General features: G+C 40.7%; 1 protein-coding gene across 1 annotated transcript in view; it reads right to left on the bottom strand.

Moving 5' to 3' along the window:
- Positions 1–25313, bottom strand: part of hpse2 (heparanase 2) — a 77694-nt gene that overhangs the window by 14314 nt on the left and 38067 nt on the right. The window contains exons 4-9 of the mRNA XM_033612598.2: positions 20228–20401; positions 18920–19091; positions 13789–13836; positions 3507–3600; positions 2002–2108; positions 1675–1789 (exon numbers count right to left, since the gene is read on the bottom strand). Of these exons, the coding sequence (XP_033468489.1) occupies positions 1675–1789; positions 2002–2108; positions 3507–3600; positions 13789–13836; positions 18920–19091; positions 20228–20401 (710 nt within the window). The remainder of the gene's footprint in view (positions 1–1674; positions 1790–2001; positions 2109–3506; positions 3601–13788; positions 13837–18919; positions 19092–20227; positions 20402–25313) is intronic.

Raw genomic sequence — 25313 nt, 5'->3', positions numbered from 1 at the left:
AACAGGTAATGCACTGCACTGTGGCCACTCCTTCCTTATCATTAAAAAAAGTCCAACTGGTCTGGTCCGTCCCCCTCCTGCTGCTGTGTTAAGACAAATGAGTATGTCTATTATGTCTACAAGTATCTCAGTTGGTGAGATGTATGTGTTAAGTCTGTTTATTGGTGGCTTTGTGATGTGATGCAATGCCTTTGTGATTATACTGCTAACCAGTGTCCCCACATGGACAATTAAAGTATCTAACTCTATCATTACGACCTGTTAAGTATGTCTCCTACACATCTATGTTGTTAAAATTCTTGTCCCTTCATAGGCGGATCATTAGGGATGAAACAGTTTCCGGGATTACGATAAACCGCGTTCAAATTCCGAACATTGAGTCTTACCAGTGCAAATTTTAACTATCAGTAAAACCATGTGAGGTTACACCGCTTTTAAAAACACACGGTAAATAATGTCCAGCATCATGGATAGATTACTGAACAGGCCTACCATTTACATGCGCAAAATGTCACTCGAAGAGACACGTACCAACCAGGAAGAGACTCAAAATGACAAAAATAGATTCAAAAGAAGTGTAAACAGAAACAGAATAACTACTACAAGTGGCAAAACAACCACAAAGAGACATAAAATTACCTCAAAGGGACACAAAACAAGCACAAGGAGACACATGACCACACTCAACATTTCCAAAAAGACACACAAAACCACTAAAAGATGCACAGTGACAGCAGAGTGGCACATAACAACAACAACAAAAAAAATCAAAACCACCACAAAGTCTGTGCTATTTGCTCCTATGAAGAGGAGGTGGTAGGGCCTTTTGTCTATCTGTGCCCAGGGGCCCATTGTCTCATATTGTCCAACATCATCCAAAGTTAGCATCAGTCTCACAGACACAGACACATAGGCGCGGCATAAAACATGGGTTTGTTTTGCTACTCTCTTGCTAACAGAGTGGGCATGGGCAAACCCAATGAAGCTACTGGTTTCTTGTCCTCATGAACAATAACGCAGACTCTTGAGCAAGCATTTCAAAGACTGGCTATCTTTATTGTTAATGCACATTTGGCATGCCTTTATAGTGTTTAGATTAAGTACTGGTTTTAGGTGTTATTTTAGTTTTTATGGATTATTATTTTTGTTTAGGATAAAACTTGAGATAATTTCAAGTGAGCATCAGTACTCATCAGTGTTGAGGACTGAACTTGTATTTCTGTCCCTGCATGATTCAGACCAAACCACGGAGGGACTCGGGATTGGGCAGTTCCATTTCACAGTGTTGCAGGCTATTTTACTAACATGCCTGTGCATCAGCATCTCAGGTTGCAGACCTCTCAGCAGCCGACTGTCCCGCACAGAGAAGCACACAGTTGTGATGGGGGTTGAGCGGAGCAGTGACACTGTCCTGAGCTACTGACAAAGAGCTAAAGTTACATGGCATTTCGCCCCCGCGTCTAAGCACTCATCACCACTAAACGCCTTTCATCTCGCCTAATAGCTCCCACGGGAAAGAGCGAGAGGTGCCATCGAGGCACTGAGTCTGGTACAGGAAAGGTCCAGAGTGAAACAGGACTACTCAGGTCAGATCCTTGTTATTACAGTGAGGAAGGGTGAAAAGAGAAGCATTCGCCATTCTAATATTAGCTGAACTGACACTGAAAGACTCACGGGTAAAGGGTTAAAGTTCTGGTCCACAAGGTGTGTGTACCCGTAGTCAAAGAATGAGTGACGCAAGACAACATCAATCCCCTGCACAGCAGCCATACCCAGCGCGTTCACCCACCTGGAACACATATGAACACACAGAAAGGACACATTTGGAATGCTTCTGACTGTGATAAACATCGCAAAAAAATATGGGGAATAAATACTTTTTCTTAACAAATATAAAGTCGTCTTGCACAGCTGGCTCAGTTCATTATCATCAAAAGATCCTATCTACAAAACACACCACAACTGTTTCTCGAGCAGCTACAGTATGGTAACGGTACTTACAGGAAGCCAGCAGCATATGTGTCAGAGAGATTACTGATGCCTCCTGCCCATGCCGGCCCCAGTCCACCCAGCCACACCTTCTTACCAGGAGTGTGTGTGTTCACAACCTGCAAGGAGTGATAGACACACAGGTCAGGATTCTTACTTGCCCATTAAAAATTCCATATTCTTCCACACTTCACAATAGATTTTTCAAACTATATTTGACATCTGGGTACAAATAGCTACATGTTTGTCATGTAAATAAATGGTTTTTAAAATCCAACTGTTAACATGTATGTGCATTCTGACTTTGTATGTTATTAGGTTGCCACATCATTAGCAGAAGTTTGTGGCCAGCTGCTGTAGCTCATTCAAATGAATTATTATTCAATTATTATTCAGCTGTGCTATATTTTTTTTATATTAATTAAACATACAAAGCACATAACTGTACATATTTCTTATGTTAACTCTAATTCTATTGTTGTTTATTCTACTGATGTATATATTGTAGTTAATTTGTCATACTCACAGCCTCAGCACAGTGACGATATATATTTTACTTTATTTCAATTTTTTTATTTTATATCTTGAGTAACTAGTGTTAAACATGGTAGCATTTTATTTTTACTATTTTATCTTAATGCACATTTCATTTCTACTTTATTTTATTGCTATATATTTACACACTTCATTTCATACTCTTATTCTTACGTCTTATAAATCTCTTTTCTTTACATCGGGGCAGCTAAAACAAATAATTATTTCCCCTCAGGGATCAATGAAGTATTTCTGATTCTGATTGACACCAAATCCAGACGAGTTCATCTCTGCCCAAAGAGGAAGTAAAGTTACCAATGCTACCTATACTCATATTAAGTTCCCCCTAACATACTGAATAAATATTAGATTGTTTTTTTTCCTCTTCTACACAGAAAAAAATAAAATTTGTTGAAAAAAAGTTACTATATTTAATTTAATTTAACTGTGCAGCCTTGCTTATTCACTATTCACTGCATCCATGGTAACAATGAACATGGCCATAATGGTATGGTTTCCTTATGCAGAAAATATAGTCCATTTATTTTTCTGATAACTACATCACTTCAAAACTCAAAACTGTTCAGACAGCGTCATGATGGATACAATGATTTTACCCTGAGTGCTCACTGTTGTGGTTTTACATATGTGGCTCTGTCATCACAAAAACCAGCCAAGGGCTGATGCATGACTTGGCAAACTCAAATAAAGTGCAAATATAACTTAAAATGAGTTATTTCTTCATATCCTCCCTCGAGGCAGTCTGAACGACCCGAGATGTGACCTCTGAAATATACACCAGACATTAAGTAAATTTTGTATCTACAGTACAGATCTAAAACTGATTCATGGTATGCATCGGGCAGCTGCTTCAGAAATGATGTTATGGTTATATACAGTCTAATTTACATACATTACATACATGATGCAAAGATTATTCATGGCAGAGGTTAAATTCAGGATGTTTAGGGAAATGTAAGTACCTTGGTGACTTTATTGATTTGCTCTGTCAGTGTGTCCAGCAGACGAGTTTTTAGGAAGTCCTCCACTTTGTTCACTCTGCCGTCCATGTAATAACTGTAATGGAAATACATGGAAAATGCTGTGAGAGAAATATTCTTTCCCATCCATTGATCTATCCACTGATCCATGCATCCATCCAAGTTAATTCAAATTCAAAACTATATTTTATGATGTTATTATATCCTTCACACTGACGTAGATTCCCCATTACCATTACTGCGGCTCCATGTGGACTGCAGGTTTAAAATCCAAACCCCTATGTATGATTTTCATTGGTCTCAGTAATGTAGTACACAATATTTGTTTCACAACAACAGCTACGATGAACAGGAACTGACATATTCAGTAATACGCATGTACTAACAATCCAGTTCTACGTGGGATTGCATAAAAGAGGAACTGGAAGCAGTGAGATTTCAAACTGAACAATACGGACAGCAGTGTGTGTGAGAGATAAGACACATAGCGACGGTAATGAGAGATGATGTTAAGACAGCACGATGAGAAAAGAATTTATTGGTAGTTAGAGCCAAAGTCCTGAGGAACATCACCCTGTGGGCAGAGAGTAAACCTCTCTGAGATCTCCTTCAGGAGGCCAAGAGAGGAAAACAAGAGAGCAGCAACCCCACAGTTCACGTTTTAGGTCACTAGAAAACACATCTACATCTTATTTGCACTGTAGAAGAAAACAAAAAAATTTGGTTGCATGAGTCTTAAAACTTCAACACCACAAGAGGGCCAGTGTGGGAAAAAAAGAGAGAGCTGGGGGAAGAGGGTCATATTTCAGAGAGATAAAAAAAAAAAAAAAACCTCAGAATTTTCAAGATTAAAAGTCATAAATTTTCGTGAAAAAAAACAAGCAAAAAAAAAAAACCAAAACACGTGAATATTCTCTGAGATTATGAAGTCGTAAATTTGCGGGGAACAAAAAAGAAATAAGACTGTGGTGTCAGCGAGAGCCAAAAGTCTTAATCCAAGCTGTCTTTGATCGCACATGGGAGAAATCTGCCTTCAGGGCTTTCTGCCAAAAATGTCAAGTAACGTAAAGAGCGTCAAAGTCCATGTAGGGATGAAGCTGTGGTGGATGAAGGGTTAAACAGCACTTTCACACAGGACACCAGGGATCGTGTCACACATGAGTCAGCACTGGCTTATTTTAGACTTAGCTGACTTATTATTTTCAGTTTTTAGGATGTATAAGGCTGCTGAAGGCTGAAGCCTCTGCAGGTTAGCTAAATACTTCCCCCATTTTTTTTTTTTCAGCTTTTGTCTTCACAAGACAGGACAGACTTGGGTGTGAAGGGGAGGGGGATGACATTCAGCAAAGGACCACAGGCTGGAATCGCACCAACTGCCTCTGCGGCAAGGACAACACCCCCACGCATGGGATGCCTGCTCCAACCACTGAGCCACGGGGCGCCCAAGGCCTGCTCACTTTAACGTCACACTCCATGTTGCTAGGACGCCCAGGAAGGACGTCCAGCTGATGGCCAGGCAACATCCAAAACACTAGTCTGGACAATCAGCCCATAAGGTTGATCGAACTTTGTAAAGGGAAACAATTTGGTTCCTTGACAAAAACAAAACAAAACAGAGAGACAAAATAATTCTCCCAATTTTCATTTTGTAAATTTGTGACTTTAATCTCAGACAATTTGAGGGGTTTTTTTGCTGCAAATTTATGACTTTATGGTCCAGAGATTCTGTTGTTGTTGTAAATTTACCAGTTTATTTTCAGAGAATATCCAAGTTTCTCCTTAATTTTGACTTAAATCTCAGAAATTCTGATTTTTTTCCCCTTGCAAATTAATGACTTTATAATCCCAATAATTTGCTTGTAAATTTGTATGTTTTTTCTCATACTTTTACTAGTTTAATCTCAGAGAATACCTAAGTATTTTTCTCATAAATGTTCAACTTTAATCTCAAAAACTCTGAGTTTTACCCCCCTGCCCTGGCTCCATATTTATTTCATTTTTACCTTCAATGACCCTAATAAGCCGTCGTGTAAAACTACACGACAGCCAATTAATCAGTCAGTCAGGGTATTATATATTCTCTTAGGTGAAACTGCTTATGCTAAACTGCCAAGTGATGGTTAATCCAGATCTTACGGGCTCTTACAGAGGGAACATTATCACTCCGCATGCTACTCAGACATTTTTCAACCTCTTGTTCAAAGAAAATGAAATGAAAATGAAAAAGTAATTCCTCACTTGCTTTTGTGGGTAATATTATACAGCACCGTGACAAAATAAAATAACAGAAACCGATGCAGAACCTGTTAATTAGAGATTTATAAAATCTGCAAGTCAATGCACAACAGATCACTTGTCTGATTCCTCTAAAGCAACAAATGTTATTAATCAAATACCAGATCAGATCAGTTCAGTTCAGTCCTGCTTAAAGCTGCAAATGTTTTGTTCCAATTTGGCTCTTTTTTTTTTTTTTCCAAAACCAGAGAAAATGGGCAATTTACAAATAAGGTAAACAAGTTGCTTAGGTAACGTGAATCAGCAGTGCATTTCTTAATCAAAAGTTCAACAAACTAAACAGGACGATGCCAAGAAAGAATTGACTGTATTGTGAATAACATGGCCAGAAGACATGAGGATGATATGATCATAACAACAGCAGGCTTTAACCTCTACTGAACCTGTTTTGAAAGGTCTAACGTGTCAACAAGACTGCTGAGAACAGAGCTGAGTTTTATTCATGTGGGGTGAAGCACTGTTGCAATCTGAGCTTAACCTTGTTGAAAATTTCATCACAGTGTTGGAAAAGTCCCAAGCTCCCGGCCTCAAACTGTAAACAACGCATGGATTAAGTCATAGCTTTACACAAATTATTTGGTTATCCTGTCATCTTTCCAGAGAGCTCACAATAATTCTTCAGTCCAGATCCCAGGGAATGAAATTCCAGCTCATATATGGACAGAGAATAAAAAACAGAACAAGTTATTAAAGCTAAATCTTGCACTACAAATCAGCACTACAGGAAATTTTGGCTAGGTAGAAAGGAAAGTTTTGCTTTCTTTGCTTAAGTTTGGTGGTTCATTAGAGCAGAAACCACATGAAGAAAGAAGTTTTTATTTCTTTCTTTATTTAACCAGACAATTCATTAGGAACAAATTATTAGTCCCATAACAGCCTTGCAAAAGGCAAGGCTTCTTAAATGAAAGGGAGTAGGGGCTAAAAAGAAAAGTCAGGAGTTTAAAGACAGCAGCAGACATCCAAACATTTCCAAAACACCCGCTACTTAATACAAACACAGCAAACAGTATGTGACAACAAACAGGCAACATAAAGAAAACAGTTTTAGTATTTTGAGCGGGACGGAGTGGATCACAGCGCAGTATTCATACCACTGTCTCAAGTCTAAGAACCAAGAATTTTTCCCTTTGTTCATCCAAAATTGCCAGACTGACCAGAATTCAATTAAATGCAAAAATGAATAACACTGTCCGAATGTTTTCCGTCAAAAGACCCACTTGGTCAGCTTGTTTTACACAGCTCTCACTGTGCCTGCGCCGCATCAAAGACAGCTCACTAACTAAACTATCTAGCACAACAGACATAGAGTGCAGACTGCAGAACAAATATGTGATCAGATGGCAGACAGAAGCAGAGATGACAGAGAATCAATACACAAAATGGAAAAGTACATAACTGAAACTTAAAGACCATTATTTTAGGTTTTATCAGAGTATATCTATGGTTTGAAGTACTAACAAAAGTACTGAAGAATAATGGTTCCTCTCACATTAATGCTGCTTCAGTTAATGATCACAGAGAACTTGTTATTAGTTGTTTGGTTGTTGCAGTCTCATGTAGGGATGATAATCGAGAACTGGTTCCAGGTGGGAATTGGTTCCAAATTGTCTGATCCATCTAAATCGAATGCCACATGCGGCACTTTTGCCCCTCTCCAGTGGCTCCCTCTTAGCCTGGAAATCTAGACCCAAATCTAGAAAGATTTAGGGTCTGGCCATGAGTAATGAAAATGGCCCAACTCGAGGGGCGGCTCCAAGCATGCATCTGTAAATATCACTGCACGCAACTGGATAACACTACGACCAATCAGAACAATACACGGGGTGATGTATACGCTTAGCTACCAACGGAGCTAACTGGTAGTTTAGACTCTTGCCGTATCTGGTCGGCAAAACAGCAAAAACGTCCTTCTTGCAAAGAAAGATTCGAGCGCCGTCTTCTGTTCCTCTTTTAGAGAAAAAGCCAAGTCTAACTCATAGCGGCCAAAGCCGTTTCAAACAACTGGTGTTCATCCGTAGCCATCTTACAATGTTTACTGACTGATTCCGGACTTTGTCGTCGCAGCGCTGTCGTTATCTGTTTAGCTCGCCTCTGGCCCGCTTATATCAGATACACCGATATGATTGGTGCAACTCGGTTTCATGGGCATAGGTAATGAGCATCATTACTGATTGCCAGAGTGACTCACTGAGCAAATTCAAATTGTGCTCTCGCAAGAACTTCATTTCCAGGGTAGCTCCCTCTAGCTTTGTCCAAAAATTGAGTACAGCATTAGTTCAGGCAGGACATGATGTCAAGCTCAGCTCACATCCCAGCTACATCAGCTGCTCTCAAACCCCTTGATGAAAGGGAGTCAGCTGATAGATCACATGATTCCTCTCTATGCAACTAATTGGTGTATCCCATTCAGGGCGCCCTATTTAAACTGCTCTGGCCTGCCTTCTGTTGCTGTTGACTTTGCAAACCACCTCCAGCCCAGCTCCTCCTTTTCATGCTACGTCTGACTTACCACTATCATTTCTGATTGTCATTGATGCTGCTCTGTTCTGTTCCCGGGGGTCTTTGCTGCTGCTCTGTCTGCCTTGGGCTTGAAAATAAGGCTGCAACCGGTCCCATTCCTTGCAACAGAGGCATTCCTCTTCTGTGGGCACTGGGGCACAGCATTCACAGGTAGACCACCAATCTCCAGAGCTACTCAGCCTTGCAGCAGCCATTCGTCCTCTACCTGTTGCGCCTCTCTCTCTCTCCTCCTCCGTTCTTCAATTTCACGAAGCTCTTCGTCAGTGTATCCTTCCAGCTGTTGCTGCTTGTTTAGGCACGCTATGAGATCGCTGCTTGTTCTCGCGATATTTTGGCCGCACTTTGGAAAGCAGTGCTAGATGATAAACAAACATGGCAGCACACCGGTAAGGTAAGACAACACGTTTACATGTCGTTTTCTATATGTTCTCTGACATTTATCCTAACGATATGAGGCGGTCTTTGTGGGAAAAAAAGCTTGTTTAGTGGACTAACTTTGCACTTGAAGGGATGCCCGTTCACTTACGCTTTAACAGGTCTGACGCTACTAATGCACCCCGGCTGTATCTAGGCTAACGGCTAACATGCTAACTATTATTTTTCGTCATGAGTCACTTGAAACAAATTTAGGACGATAGGAGACAGGTTGAAATAAAACGAAATTTCCCTTTAAGAAGTTCTTACATTCTCCAACTGTTAAACTGTATAGCCAATACACCAAATAGGAAACCAAACCTCAACAGCATAAGCTAGTCTTGAGTCTACCTAGCTAGGCTAGCAATGGATTCCAAATCCAAAAAAGGAAATGTATTGGAGGAAAACAGCGTATTTAGTGCAATGATTCCTAACTGGTCCAGCCACGGGGTCCAGATTTCTCCCTAGTGACCAGTTCAACGTCCACAGTTTAATACATTAGAGTCATACTTGCATTTGGCGATGTTGTTGAGCTACTTTGCTGTCTATGTCCAGTAGCTGTCCAGTGGTAACTCATTTTACAGCAGGAAACGGCACATCAAAATAAAAACTCTGTGCTGGAAATTTACCTTAATTCAAAATAAAGTGTGTTTTTACAAAACTTGACACTTTCCACATTCCAAATGAACCCATGACCCATTTTTGGACCGCAACCCACCAGTTGGGAACCACTGTAATAGGGTGTGGACAGGTTTGTTTGTTTTTACTGCCAATGCTGCAAAAATAAAGTAATCATAAAGAGCCCACTGCAGAGTAGCCACCTTGTGGTAAAACATATTAATGAATGCTCATTTAGTCCTATTAATATATTAATAGGTCTAAATGAGCATTCATTAATATGTTGATAGGCTAATTTACACTTAATGGGCTGTGTTACCTTCATATAAGACTCAAATATATTTTGCGGCTCCAGACAACTTTCTTTTTTTTCTTTTTTTTAATTACTTTTAGGTCTCTTTTGATTGTTAAGGTTGCCAGTCCCTGGTCTACACTGATAGAGACTCGCAACAAGAAGGAGTCAAAGAAGAAAGAAAGAAAGAAAGAAACGGTTTAAAGCGTGGCTTCATCTCCCAAAGAAAGATGGTAACAGTGCTGCTTGTCATGTCTGTAAAAAATCATTTCAAGTATGGCTGGAAGCACCAGCAATATGCTGAAACATCTTTCTATGCAACTTTGGCTTTACTTCCAGGAATGCCATGTATTTGACACTCGACACGCAACTGCCACAGCTTCCCAACTGAGCAGCACGTCTGTTACTAAGGGTAAATATATCCTGTTATAATAACATTAGCACCATGTGGGCAGGCTTTGCAGATTTTTTCCTTGACTATAAAAACAAAATGAAAACAACAAATATTCTCTCATTTCATCCACAGTGTTCAGACTCAGAGGTAATAAAACTGTTGTGTTGAGGCTGAAAACATGTGTAGGCCTACTTTTTTCCCCCTACACAGAGAATTGTTTACAAATCAATAAGGGAACTGAAAAAGAATCGGACTGGCGAGCACCATAGCATGTCATGGATAGCATTAAGGAAGTGTAGCCAGAGATTTGGGGTGAGCAGAGGGGTCACACAGTAAGGAGATGATGTGTTCCCTGATGTGGACCAGCAGGTTATCGTCTGATCAGTCATCATTACGTAACAGCTGAAGGATATGTAGCTTCCCTCAGGAATGCCATCAGTGAATTTATAAGCCCTCTGTGATTTTCAAACTAGAAAGGAGAAGATTGCAAATCTCTAACATCTCTTTTTTGTTTCCCCCATCAGCAGTAGAAACCAGCACACTCTGCTCTCTGGCATGTAGGACCACCAATAAATCAGTATAATGTGTCAAAATACGACAGTGAAGCTGCAAGAGTAAAACTAATGAACATATACGTTTTTGACCAAAGTAAAAACTGCCTTCAGACCACAGTGCTTAGTGCGAGAAGTGCTCTTGGTACAGGAACGGTCATTAAAGCGTACCTTTCATCACTTCATTATTAAAACAAGTTTAGCGGGGGGCTTTTGCTTGCTCGTTTCACACTCAGATGTTCACACCACTAATACCCCACTGCTGGAACAATTAGGGCTCACATTAATGGCTTAGCTCGGGGGCATCTAAACAGCAAATCGTAAAATTTGTCTTGTTCACTTCTCTTGCTCATATTTTCACAGTGAGATCTGGCAGCCGTTTGGTCACACACTTTTGACTGGCTTAATTCTCTCACCATGAAGCAGACCCTGTTGGGTAAGGCAGAGTGTGTTCACTGTGGTTAAGGTTAGAGGGTGTTATAGTTGGGTGTTTGATTAAATAACCCTAAATTGCATAAAAACATATTTTCTCACTTAGGCCTCCTTCTAATGATATCCAATCATTCAGACAGTGCTGGTTTTATTGCCCAGACTCGAGATGCTCATATGTGAGATTTTTGCCAACACCCCAATACAACAGAGGTGAAGGTAAAAAGATTAAGCTAGTAGTTCTGTGGGGCTGAACTTTAGTTAGGCACAGTGGTGCTGCTGTGAGTTAAATGCTAACACCTCATTAACAATGCCAACATGCTGATGTTTTTGCAAGCAGCATTTATCATGCCCATCATCTTAGTGAAGCATGCTAATATGCTAACATTTGCTTATTAGCACTACAGTGCAGCTGGGGCTGCTGGAAAAGTCATTAGTTTTACAGATATTTGGTTGTAAACCAAAGTAATGAAAAAAATGAAAATCTGACCCACTGATGGCGCTATAAATTACAGCAGAAAAAAATGTAAAAGATCAACAAAGTTATCATGATTCTTACTGAACATCTGCAGCAATACATCCAATAGCTGTCGACAGAGCCCAGTCTCACTCCGAAGTAGCTTGGGCAGTGACTTACGGCATCAGAAACTAATGACAAAAGCCGTCCTTAGGCAAAGGACATACAACTTTAAAATGTTGTATTTTGTATAAATCCTAAATATCTTCTGAACCCCAAATCTTCTTTAAAAAATTGTCGAAATTACACCTTTTGTCACAGCCAGAAACTGTAAAAACAGAAATTATCGTTGGTGTTTGTAAATTTTGGACAGTCCTTGAACACATCAACTTTTCACGTTTGATCAGCAAATGCAAAGGCCTATGTTTTTAAAATCTAATAATGACTGTCATGCCAAGTTACTGATATTATATGTTAGAGTTTATCTGGGAAAACAATCATTATATGCATATGTTGCTAATACTGTCTATGTGCACGCTGTAAAGTGTGTTTATGTGTGATGCATAGACTCAGTAAATTTTGTTGGTTTTGTGTGGTAAGACCAATGATGAGTGGCACCCATATTCTGCTGAAGCACACGCAGCCTGTGTGAAGATACAATTTTCGAGAAGCATTTGCATTTTGCAGAAGAAATGAGCTGTTTTTGGTGATAACTCTCGCTGCCTCTACTCTATCTGCTCAATGCATTGGCTCCATTTGGTGTGAATTTAAAAACATAAGGTTAATTATGGTGGATGTCCTGGCTACTCTGGATAATTCATTGACCTCAACAGCTTTGACCGAAACTATGAAAACTGTCTGACTGCGTGTTCTGTGGATTATCCAGAGTAACAGGGACACTGTGTCTCGAAACAGATGTAACTGCTGATGTCTTTTTTCAAACAGAGCCCTTTATCTTAAAACCGAAACAAAATAAAACCAAACCAGTCTACACATATCAGTGGAGTTAGGAGAGGAAATGTTATTTCATCATTTGGGTGATTTAAGTCTTTAACTTATGTAAAAAAAAAAAAAAAAATCTGGGTCAGGGTTAAAGTGCTGTGAAAAGACTACAGAAAAAAAACTGCATACAGACAATCGACCAAACACTTTTGGAACAAATAGGCAGATTTCTTCTATAAGAAAAAGAAAGATGAAAGAAGATACAGAGAGAGAATGACTACATATATACTAATCATGTTTTGTTGGGGAATCCAAAAATGGATAGGCAGTAAGTGGCAAGATGCTGCAAATGTCAAACTACAATGTTGTGGAATAAACGTCATAACATAATGCAAACCACATATCCATGTGTCGTGATCTGGAGGTACACAAACATTTCACTACAGAACCAACATGTCTCACCACCGCAAGCTCCAACAGCACACCTCTGACTGTAAGCCACAGACAGACGTGCTCTCTAACAAATCCATATGATACTCTTAACTAGTTTATAATGAACGCTACGTTTCCATCCGACCACGCTCAACTCAAAACAACTTCAGCCAGCTGCAGTGGAGTAAAACCTGTGTCATAGACGTGTTAATGAGTGGTCTCCACTTTTATACGTTTGGCTTCTTTTGTAGAGGTCAGAGTTGCTGTCACGCAGACTGGTTAGACTGGAATCTGGATCTGTAGTGTAAAACGGGCTAATTGACAGAGGGAATGAGCCAGAGCATATGGTTTGATTTTAACAGTGTGGGTGGTGTTTTCCTAAGCCTTACTGACAGCCCTGCCTCCTTCCGTTTCTTCTAATTTCTCCTAATTAGACCTGACCTTCACCTGGATGACCACTGGCTCAGTCGCACAGGGCTCGTTTGAGGTTACAGTGGGTATGTCTCTGTGTACAAGTCGAACATATGTGTAAAGAAACACAGATTAAACGCGGGGGAAAAGATCAAACCATTGATATGTCTGTATGCATTCCTACAGGATGTGCAATAGACAAATGGCAGGTGTTACTAATTTAACACACACACTCTCTCAGGCTCTTTTCCTGTTGTTCCACTTACAGGATAAACACAGCTCTCCACGTTATGCATCAGTCTCTTTCAGTAACAGTGTCAATACTGGTTATCACTGGCTACTGCACACCGGAATGTGTCAAATGTGCTGTGCAACAACACAACATGGCCTGTGCTCTTAGATTTATGGTTAGTTAAATGAGTGGTGTACAGTTTTAGAGGACAGCAGATTAACTCTGTGGTTTTCTACAGACAAAATAATAAAATAGAAAAAAAGGGTAAAATACCTACTGTTGCCACGTAACTGCATCTACGACAGAGCCAGCATTCTTCATGAACCTGAAAGTCAGAAAAACAGAGATGTCTTGACCTGATAGGCACTTTTTCATCAAACATGAGCATGATTCTTTACAGAAAAGTTATGGGCATTAATATTACAATAACATTTTATCCACCAACTCTACTGCTGAGACCCGGGGACATGGAAATATTGCAAGACCCGTTTAGAAAGGCAGGCAGACAATACAGTTTGTATATCCTTGTTTCACCCCAGATTATGTGGAAAGCAAAAGTGAATTTACCAACAATGTCCTTTTTAAAAAAGAGCTGAGGTTCTGACAACAGTTACATAAACGCCCAGAATTGAATTTAAAATCCTACTGTTAACTTATAAAGCTCTAAATGGTCAGGCTCCGTCATATCTTAGAGAGCTCATAGTGCCATATTATCCTACCAGAACTCTGCGCTTGGAGAATGCAGGGTTACTCGTGGTCCCTAAAGTCTCCAAAAGTAGATCAGGAGCCAGAGCCTTCAGCTATCAGGCTCCTCTCCTGTGGAATCATCTTCCTGTTACGGTCCGGGAGGCAGACACCGTCTCCACATTTAAGACTAGACTTAAGACTTTCCTCTTTGATAAAGCTTATAGTTAGGGCCGGCTCAGGCTTGCCTTGTACCAGCCCCTAGTTAGGCTTCTATAATACACCAGTCTTTCTCTCTCTCTCTCTCTCTCTCTCTCTTTCAACATATTGAGTATGAGTACATGCACACCTCTTATGCTTGTGGGTGTGGTTAGGCAGTAAGAAAATAGTTCCTACATGAAACTGCTCACAACAAGGTCTTTGAATTATCTTGAGTTAACTGGGTCATAATTTCTGGAAGGAGCTACTGCTGTTCAGTTTTCCAAATGTATTTTTGACGCCAAGGCCACACTGCCAACGAAGTGCTGCAAACTCCAGCGCACCGAAATTCTCGCGCGAGCCAGAGCATTTCCGTAAACTTCAGACACGCATTTCTCCACACTGGTCGACAAGTGCTTATGATCCCAGCTGTGGTCTCCGTCACATTTGGGGCTGTTTTTCCATTATGGGTAAGTAAATAACCTCATAAAATTATACGCCATGTTTTCCTAACAACTGTACATGTATGTCGACTTCTTAGTAATGAGTATATGTATATACATACACACACACACACACACACACACACACATATACATTGCATTTGTCAAACGGGGTGTTTTATTTTGAAATTGTTTTATTCTGAAAATTGACCGGATGCTGTTGTTGCTCCTTTGTTTGACTTCCTGCCCGGCTTGACACATTTGCTCGTGGCTCGCACAGAAAATAGTCCAGACGCCGAAACGATCGCTGCAGGGCCGGCCGTGGAGCTGCGTGGATGACACAATCGGTTAACGTGGCCGCCGAAAGGAAACTGGCTTCGCTTCGAGGCTATTCACAGTGCTTCCGCGGGCGGTGTGGCCCAGGCGTTAGGCATTTTTAACACCACAAGCCGAGTGCCATCTATTCCATTATATAGCAAAGAAAGCACATCTCTACGAGTGATATCTCCAACACTCTGCAACTCAAACCACAACAATCTAGATTGATATTTAGGAGAAAAACATGTAGTTTTGATTTTGAGGTGAACTGTTCCTTTAATCTACTCCACACTAAGTGTTGTAGATAACATGGTAAAACTGCAAACTACAAAAATTGGAGACAGAAATCAGTTTAACGTCCTGCTAGTTTTGTAAAACAGTAAACAGCAGTTAAAGTGTTTTCACTGCTCCTGCAGCCTCTGCAGTTTGCTTTCAGTTAGTTAAATACAAGCTCCTGTACACAGTTACCAACTCCGCACATACACAGTCCCTCCCCCTGTCTCCCCTCCACCTCCTGAGCTTGTGCATCTCTGTGTATGTGTGTGTGTGTTTCCTGGTCTACCTGACCCAAATCTCTCCATATTTGGGGGTAACAGCTTGTCAGACATGCCCAAATGTGTGTGCCTCTAAACTTTCACCGCTCGGCTTGTTTAGTCTGTCCGGCTCTGATATTTGGACTGTTGAGCAGCTCAGTGTCTAATTCATCTTATTTCCTGAGAGCACTAGAGTGGTTGGGCTGTCAAACACAAGAGCCACCCCCTCGTAACAGTGTCAAACACACAAGAATCACCCCGTCATTAAATGTGTCACCCGTGACCTGCGGATACTCCGGCTCTCTCCTCTTCATCCTCTCACTCCTCCTCCTCTTCTCACCACTCATCTTCTACATCCTCCCTTTCCCGTGAGTCCACTGCCCATCAATCAGTCTGAACCAAACACTACACACACCTTTTATTTCTGAGTAAATTTGAACTGTGAGTACTCAGTGAGATAAACAGCAGTCCCTAATGGTTTCACTGATGTAAGTAGCTCAAGTGCATAGAGGAGGGAGACCCATATCAAATTATTCTTTCTCCTGTGTCTTCCAACTACCTGTCAAAATGTGTGTGGTTGCAGAGAGGAGCTGGAGACAGATTCAAGCTGAGATATACTGAGACATTAAACTGTTCCTGTGTATTTATATCTGCACACGCACCTGCATATGCACACACAATTTTAGTGCACAAAGGTTTAACTTAATGAACTCTTTTGGCTCAAAGGAATGCTGTTCCCTGTTTATTTATTCAATGCCGATTTAAGCCAGGGCTATATAGTCCACCTCCATCACTTCTAACTGTCTTGTAATCTGTGTATCTGGCAACAGACAAGTACAGCTTTGATTAAAGCTTCCTGTCAGCCACACAGAACAGAAAATGTAATGTTGATGGTTACCATCTCTAACTCAATAGTCATGTCAAGTATAGCAGTGTTTGTTTTGTATTTTTCACCCATGGCTATGCTCAAATCTATTAGACCTTGTGGACAAAATATTAGCAATATTGTTATGTATGTATGTGAAGCTTTCATTAAATTATTACACACTGAACATCCGCACGAGGCATTCGATCTTTACATTGACTTGTATGGTAATGCCCGCTACAGTATGTAGTATTTAACTCAATGTTAAATAACACACTATAATGTAGTTGTAAGCAGATATGACATTTTTGAAATATTTATTAATGTGAAATATTTTTCAACAACTATAATTGTCCTATTAAGATATATTTCATATTATTACAACTCTGTTTTACTGTGTTGTCATTCGTTATCTGTTCAGACCCCAGCTTCATCCAGGGGAGTTATTGTTGTTTACAAACACATGAATAAGTGCTTATAAATGCTATATTACATACTAAATGCTGGTTATAAATCATTTATTACATATTTTATGCTGCTTATAAATGCCAAAGTTGGGAGTTAAAGTTGGTAACTTTCATACAAAGTAGATTTTTGCCATATTTGCTGAAATTGTCACTGTATTCACACAGCAGTAAATGAGACATATAATCTGTGGGGAAAAAAAACCTATTCCTCTGCCCACTGTATAACCTTGTAGCGCCTCTAATGGCCTTACTATACACAAACAAAAACAACCCATCAGAGCCAAGAACTCTCAAAAACAGCTGTCAATCACTGGTCATGAACTTTGGTCAAACTGTCAAACTAAGCAGCACTGATCAAATATGAATCAATATTATGTTACTGCATTGCTTATTTCTCACCTCACATGTTTTCAGAAACATATTTTAGTGTACTGTTTAGCTGTAAAATGAGAAAGTGTGTGACCTAGCCGCCACATTGGAAACAGATGAGCTGAAACAAAAAACTGCCCACTGGCCAAACCAAAAACATTCTATTTTTACAGCTAAACAGTACGCTTAAAAATGTTTCTGAAAACATTTGAGGTGAGAAATAGGCAATGAAGTAACACAATCTTGATTTGTATTTGAGCAGCGCTGCCTAGTTTGACAGTCTGACTGCAGTTCATGAGTAGTGATTGACATGATTGACAGCTGTATTAGAGACACCTCAGCTCTGATTGGTTGTTTTGGGTGCACTGCAATCAATTCTAGTGGACACAAAAGGCAGTGAAAGAAGGAAGGGACATCATATTTTTCACAGATTATCTGTCTCATGTACTTCTTTCAGAATATGGTTATTTTCATAAAAGTTGCCAGCTGTAGCTTTTTAAGTGTTACCACATTTTATGATAAAATCATAAATTCTTGATAGCACTGAGGTATTCTCTAATTCAGAAAAAGAAAACCTCTCTCCTAAGGTCACTCCTATTTGGATTTTCCAACACTGACAGAGTTGTGTATATCCATTTATGTTTGATTTCCAGTCTGTGTTTGTTGTACGGGGCCACTGATGCATCCATTTCCGTCGGTTTGTTTCCATTTCAACAGACAGAAATGCTCAAAAGGGCTTAACTTATTCGAAAGTGATGAATATGTTTTTAAGAGATGATGTCATCTATTTGGTCAACAGAGCTGAGGAAGCATTTTTTGCCTGAAGAGTTTTAACATATGAAGACAGGCAGTAACATCCAAAAGCAGCCTGAGTACCTACATTCAGTGTCGGACACTCAATTAACACTTGGCAACTCGCACCAAAACAGTCTACACCAAGAAATAGTTAGTTGGTATTCACATTGACCTGAATAGAGTCTGTTGCCCAGAAGATAATGTTTTAACCTGAAAATGTATGTTTGCCTTTAAAGAAGGTAAACTGTGATGTATTACTGATTTGTAGGTAACTACTGTAGCACAATACAAAGCTGCACATATGTTTTCGTTTGTTAGTTTGATTGGTTGGGTTTGTTTTTTGCAGTAAAGGTATGACTACAAAGTATGACACTACAATCTGAGGAGGGGACAGGCTGCAGTTGAGCGAGGGCTGTTAGATAAGATTCAGACCAAAGCTTGTGGAGCTTCTGGGTAAAACCAGCAGGTGGGACATTGTGCCGTCACGTTATCAATCAGATGACACTTTATTTAGGTTGACACGGTATAACTGGAGCTGAGACGCCAGAACTGCAGAGTGGAAATCCATAAACACTGAACACTTTTGCAGTGTGTGTGTGTATGTGTGTGCGCGTTAAACACAGAAAAGCTCAGTAAAAGTCACAAACCGCTGCAGCATAACTTTCCACCACCTTCCCCCTTTTTTCCCTAACAAGGACAGGAATCCTGCCCAATCAATGTTTTATTGCTGACTCACCCATCCAGCAGCTGGATGGCATTCTTCCGGGGTCGTCCTGCATTGGGGCCGTAGAGGTGAGCTCGGTGGTAGTAGCGCACAGACTGCAGCAGGGTCCTCAGCTTGGTGTAGTCCTGAGCCAACTGGGTGCTGTTGACCGCGTGACCCACCATGCTGCGGTAGGCATTAGGCTCTGGGAAGAGGAGATGCAGTACACTGAGCCAGAGAGATAGAGTTTATACAAGCAACAGTGGGGAGGTGGAGGGGAATATTGTTGTTGTTGTAGTCTGATCTTGCTCTCCTAGAGAGTATCCAACAGCCAGTAGAAAAAGGGATAATTGGGCAATTCGCAGTAATACAGACAGATGGACTCAGTGTCAGGCGAATGGTCCAGGCGCACAGGGTGGCCTTGCAGACTCAGTAAAACAAAGAGAGCGAGGGAGCTAGTTTCCCCAAATGGAGGGAAACTAAACTTTTGCAGGGCTGCCGCTCTTTAACTACCCTACTAAAGACCATTTTGATTTTATCGGCAGCAGGTTGTATAGAGCTCTAAAATAAAACTTTCAACATGTCTGTTTTGAGTAGCTGTGTCTGTGCTGCATTCCTGAAAACTATAATGAGGATATTACGAGCATATTTTAAAGGATCACCTTTTCATTTAATTTGCTCTGTGCCTGCAGTGTCTGCGTGATTTGCTTGAAATGATCACTTTTGCTACGGTTCAAGTCCTCAAATGGTTCAATCAATGGAGTTTCCATGGTACTTTTAGGCTTAGGATAAAATTAAAGTTTCCACTGTGAGCTTTATTGCAGATGAAATGAAATGAAATGAAAATATGAAGTGATGTGCAGCAGGGAAACACAGGGCTCTGTGTGCACTGCAGCACCCCAGGAACACAGATGGTTAGGATGACATGAGGACTAGCAGTTCCTCTCATCCCTGAATGAACCCTCGCCTTAACCCTTAATCTGCTGGGCTCTCACTGACAGCTCAGGGCATCAATAACGTCTCTATCAAAGCAGTTGTATTCAGGAAATGTTTAATGAACAAAATGTGCTTTCTCATAGCACAGTTTTAGTGGAGAAAAAACTCCTGGAGAGGATTCTGGACCTAAAACTGCAATTTATTGGACCAACCCTTCATTAAAAGTTTTCACTAGTCTTTCACTGAAATGATGTTGCTTCTGTTAGAGGTTGTATTCATTCAACGTTTCTGAATCTAAGGGTTTCCAGTAAGCTGCAGGAACAAAGACCACCATGACAGAACTTCCTTTTTATTACAGACTGTAGTCTATCATGTAATCTAATATGTGGTGTGTGTTGTACTGACCGTTGCCCAGCTCCCAGGAGATGTTGTACTTCTTTCCAGCGCCGTACTTGAGGAGGCTCAGGGTGGAGGAGGTGTTCCAGGAGTTGTCTGGGTTTCTGTGCAGCGAGTTGAGCCCCAGGATCAGGTGCAGACCCGCACAGTCGGCAAAGTTGTACAGTTTGTCTAAAGACCTGGCTGGGAGAAACCCACAAAGCAGTTGTAACTTTGATTCTTTTCATGCACCTGGAATCACATGCCCACGTGACGGAGACCATGTGGAACTCATTGATCTGCTGATTTGCATGTTAGCTCTACAACCTACAGTATGAATGCATACATATGTGGTGCTCCTGGTTCCTTATCCACCTATATTTGCAGCTATGTCCGGTTTAACCTACACCTCACGACGCCTGCAGCAAGCTCACTACATCATTAAAGATCCATCACACCCCAGCCACCACTTCCTCAACCTCTTGCTGCCTGGCAGGAGATGCGGGAATATTGCAGCTCAGACTTCAGGGATGAAAAACAGCTTCTTTCCCTGAGCTGTGGTACAATAAACAACACAGCTTTTACCTTTATCCCACTGATTCCCAACTGGTCCAGCCATGGGGTCAAGATTTCTCCTTAGTCATTTGTTCAAGGTCCACACAGTTCAATGTATTCAGCGTCATACTTGTGTTTGGCCATGTCATGGAGCTAGTTGGCTGTCTCTGTCATATAGCTTTATGTTGGTTGCTCACTCTACAGCAGGGAACGGCACTTCAAAGTAAAGGCTCTGTGCCACCAATTCATAGTACTTCCTGGTAGAATTGATCATGTTGCTGTAATTGTTTGTATTTATTAATGTTTTAATTGATATTTATCCACCCCTTTTTTTGTTTTAACTGATGACTCTTGGCTTTATATGTCTTCTTTTACTCTTATTTTGCTACACGCCCTGTGCACTAGAAGAGCTCTGTAATGTCATTATCTTGAAATAATAACAAATAAAGCTCTATCTATCCATCTTGTTGTTGTGTAACTGAAGAGAATATAAACAGATGTGGTAAATGGAGGTTCTTAATTTTAAGTAACAATTAAAACTCATGTTTTTACTGTTATTGTGATGCTGTGCACATTAACAGAAATCAAATGTATTGTCATAGGAACAATTTCGCCATCACGCAACTGGTCTGGCTAAAAACAACAAGGGGGATATTGTGTTATAAAGCACTCTACAGGTTCTCAACGCTGAGAACGGGTAAAAAAAATGTCGATCACCTAATGAAAGCAAAATGTCATTTGAAAAACATTGGTTTTCTCCTTTTAAACAAACACGCTCCTTCTCATGTGACTCTTCAGAAAAGGGTGGCCTCTTCTCAAGTCTTCAACCTCAGTAAATTGTAACATACACAATTAGCAAAAGGAGATTACATTTCTCAGCAGTAATGTGTATTGACTTTGTGTTTGTGCATGTGAGTCCAATTTATGCACATGACAACAGTTTTTGTCTTTAACAACATCCAGTGAGAATCCAGAAAGACTGATTTTCCCATCATGGACTCCTGTGGTGATGCGCTCCTCAAAGCAGCGAGCACAGGATCGTTCTGTTTCCCGTGCAGCTGAATACTCACTCACATTTATGTCTGCTATCTCCATCAAATCATGGTTCTCACTGGGCAGTAAAGTAGACAGCCTCACCACAGATGCTGGCATATGGTGAGAGTGCCAAAAGTGTTTGTTTACATTTTAACGTGCGACTGCAGGCTGCTCTTGGATACCTCAAGCTCAAGCGTTTTTGAAATTTAATCTGTTTGGAGTCATTCCATTAATGTAAATATTACCCTGACATCCGACCCTTGCTTCCCAGGTTCAACAGGAAACAGATGATGACTGTGTACCCGTCTGGTTCTGACTAGAGTTTGCCCTCAACTGTGGGTTTGGTACCAGCCGAGCTTGCCAACTGATCGCTCCAGCTCATGTGGAATGAAGACAAAAGCAGTGGGGAGCATGTGAGGTGATTATTTTGGATACATATCGAGCTGTTACAGTCATGTGAAAGGTGTGAGGTTCTCTTATATTATAATATTTAATAAATGAATGTGAGAGATACAAACGTCTGGCTTTAAGTCAGAGTCAAAATACGCTGGAACACTAAACAATGCTTATTAAGTCACGCTCCAGTGCAAATGTGGTTTTTTATTCAGCATTTACTGTAAGCCTTTACTTTCAATAGAGCAGTGGTTATGTATAATCCACAGAGCAAATAGAACAGAAAGATCGCTTGTTGCACCTGGCATTCATTGGTTTTTGAGCAGCGGCAGGACAAAGCCTGGAAACAAAAAAAAAAAACCCCATACTAGCAGTAACAATGGTTTTATTCCACACAGCACTCTTTGACAGCGTATGTCTCCTGAGTAAACTGTCTGTTCTCCATCTCATTAATAACCACCAATAACGTTATTATCATAATTGCTATTATCATAACTCCTTCCCTCTGTGGTTAAATCAGAGTGGTGTCTGTTTGCAGGAGCGGATTTGAGGGCAACAGGACAGAGAAAGTAACGCCAGATGTGGCTGTCAGGATGAGTGATTCCAGGCCTTTCCTCACCTGAGATCTGAGCAGAAGGCAACCAGCCTCACTCCGAGACACAGCTAGCAGCCGTGCACACACATCATAAAGGCATCATGAGATGCCCCAAGCTGCTAAAAATATTGTTTCTCCGCTGGCAGGTCTAAGAGCAGCATGTACTATCAAATAAATGTCCACGTGTTTATGTGTCAGTTTGCTTCCTGGGGAATTTTACTATTGATTCCACTTAAGCAGCGGCAGACGTACTCACTGCTGGCTTTCTTCTTTCTGATGATGAAGTCAGAGGTAGTTCTTCTAAGTGGGCAGTGGATAAGAAAGTAGATCATTCCATTTTTTGGTAATATTGATTAAATTAATAGCTATAAATGCATCAGTCATTATAGATGGAGCTGAAGTTATCAGTCAGTTAATTGGTAAGTCGATCTACAGAAAGCAATCAGTCATTTTTAAAGCAATAATAGTGAAAATATGATGCACATTCTCAGGTTGCAGCTTCTCAAATAGCAGAATTTGCTGCTTCTCTTTGTCATATTATATTAGTAAACTGAATATCTTAGACAAAACAACACATTTGAAGACATCTCTTTGAGCTCTCTGAGCTGGTACATACTTAAGCTACAGTTAGCCATGAATTGTCTCAGTCAGGGTAAACAGGACAAACCAAACTTTTAATGGTGGTTAATCCTCAGTTGGCCAGGTCCTGTTTCGCCTGCACACACTAACAACAGCTACTCGCCCAAGGAGGAAGTATAACATTACTGGTCGGTGTAGCCCGGCTCTCATTTATTGCCTGACAAAAGCGGAGGATCATATGCTTTCATCCAAAGAGAAAAAGATGCCGGGTAGATTCACCCTCCTGGTGTCAGGAAATCTGCAGATCACGAAGGCCAAACATGAAGGGGCTCCTATGCAGACACTAGAAAGCCCTGAAGCTACAAATCTGTGATCTCAGTCAGACGAAAGTAATGACATTACCAAGACACTGTGAATGTGTGTGTGTATGCACATGCACACATACTGCATTTTGTGTGTGTGTGTTGTTGCAATCACATCTGTGTAGTACTCAAGGGAAGAAATGGCAGGATTTAATGAAATATTGTGGTAAATGGTGAATTTAGGGTAAAATAGCAGCACTTATTGTTATTGGACAATTACTCTGCCAAATGGGAACAATACAAATCATCGACTGTTTCACAAACACAGACGTCGACAATCAATCAAGCCAACATGAAAATGCCTTAACTTCTGTTATTAGTATCAAGCCAGAAATAAATGACGCTCATCCAACTGACATTGAATAATCTCCGAGTCAACATCATTATTCAGTTTGCTGTTTCTTTTTAAAAGTGACAGTTTCTAACAGTGTGTTGTAATACTTTTTAAAGTGGGTCTCAAAATTCTCAATTACACACAACACAATGAAAGCCTGTCTAAGAGGTCAGACTTTACTGTACTCACTCAGCTACAAACTTCTCTTTTATCCTACAAACAGTCCAGCCAGAAATAAGCAGAACTAACCCAGAAAACAGTGCGTGCATGCATGTGTGTGTATGTGCCTGTGTGTGTTTGCGTGCCTTTGTGTATTTGTGTGCAGCGGAAAGAGTGGGGTCTGGATATTGTCAAGCTGTCTATCTGATAGAAAAGCCAGTTCTGTGAAGCAGAGAGGCCGGCAGCATCAGTCAGCGTTATGCCTCATTTCTGCAGCTCTGCATATTCCCTCAAACGCTGAGGTACACGTAGGTCTATGTACACTGGGCCCACTCACACAAACACTGTTTGCTGGTTTATATACCACCCACCAGACTCCCATCTGAAGTTTCCAATGAAATAGCACTTTCCTCTGTAGCTGCACCTTTAGGAAGTTACTGTAGGCTGACAAGACAGGTGTATCTTTACATAGTCTCACATGGCCAAACCTATTGTCACAGGACTGGGTCATTGCAAGAGAAAGATCTGGGAGCATTATCAGTCAGCTAGGGGAAAAATGCTCTGGTGTGTTTGTGTTTCTTTAAACCAATCACAGTCATCTTGGACAGTTCTACGCCTGTAATACATCGACCGTGGCCTTGCAAAACAGTGTTGGGGATTAACTTGTTTTGGTGGAACACGTGAGGAGGCGAGCACTGTCATCAAAATAGCTAATTCTCTGTGAATGCCACAAAGAAACTGTAACAGACGTATGTCAATGTGATTTAACTTTTACTGATAAAAAAGAAAAACATAATTTGATAATTGGTGCCTTGTACGTGAGGCTTGACTATATCTGGCTTTGGAGGAGCTCACTCAACCGGTTCAAACCACAGTCAATTGGGCATGGTGGCTTAGCAGGTAGAGTAGGCGTACCCATGTATGAGAGCAATGTCTTTGCTGCAGCAGCCACAGGTTTGATTCCAGCCTGTGGCCCTTTGCTGCATGTCATCCCCCATCTTCACCTTTCATGCCTACACTGTCCTATCTAATAAAGGCAGCTTTACCGTGGTCGTTGACAAGTTTTTTTTTTTCAGTCTTTAGTCAAAGAAAACTTTATTTCCA

This window comes from Epinephelus lanceolatus, chromosome 17, assembly GCF_041903045.1.
Source record: "Epinephelus lanceolatus isolate andai-2023 chromosome 17, ASM4190304v1, whole genome shotgun sequence".
NCBI lineage: Eukaryota > Metazoa > Chordata > Actinopteri > Perciformes > Serranidae > Epinephelus > Epinephelus lanceolatus.
The sequence above is the reverse complement of the archived record's forward strand: the minus strand, read 5'-3'. Positions and strand labels throughout refer to the sequence as shown.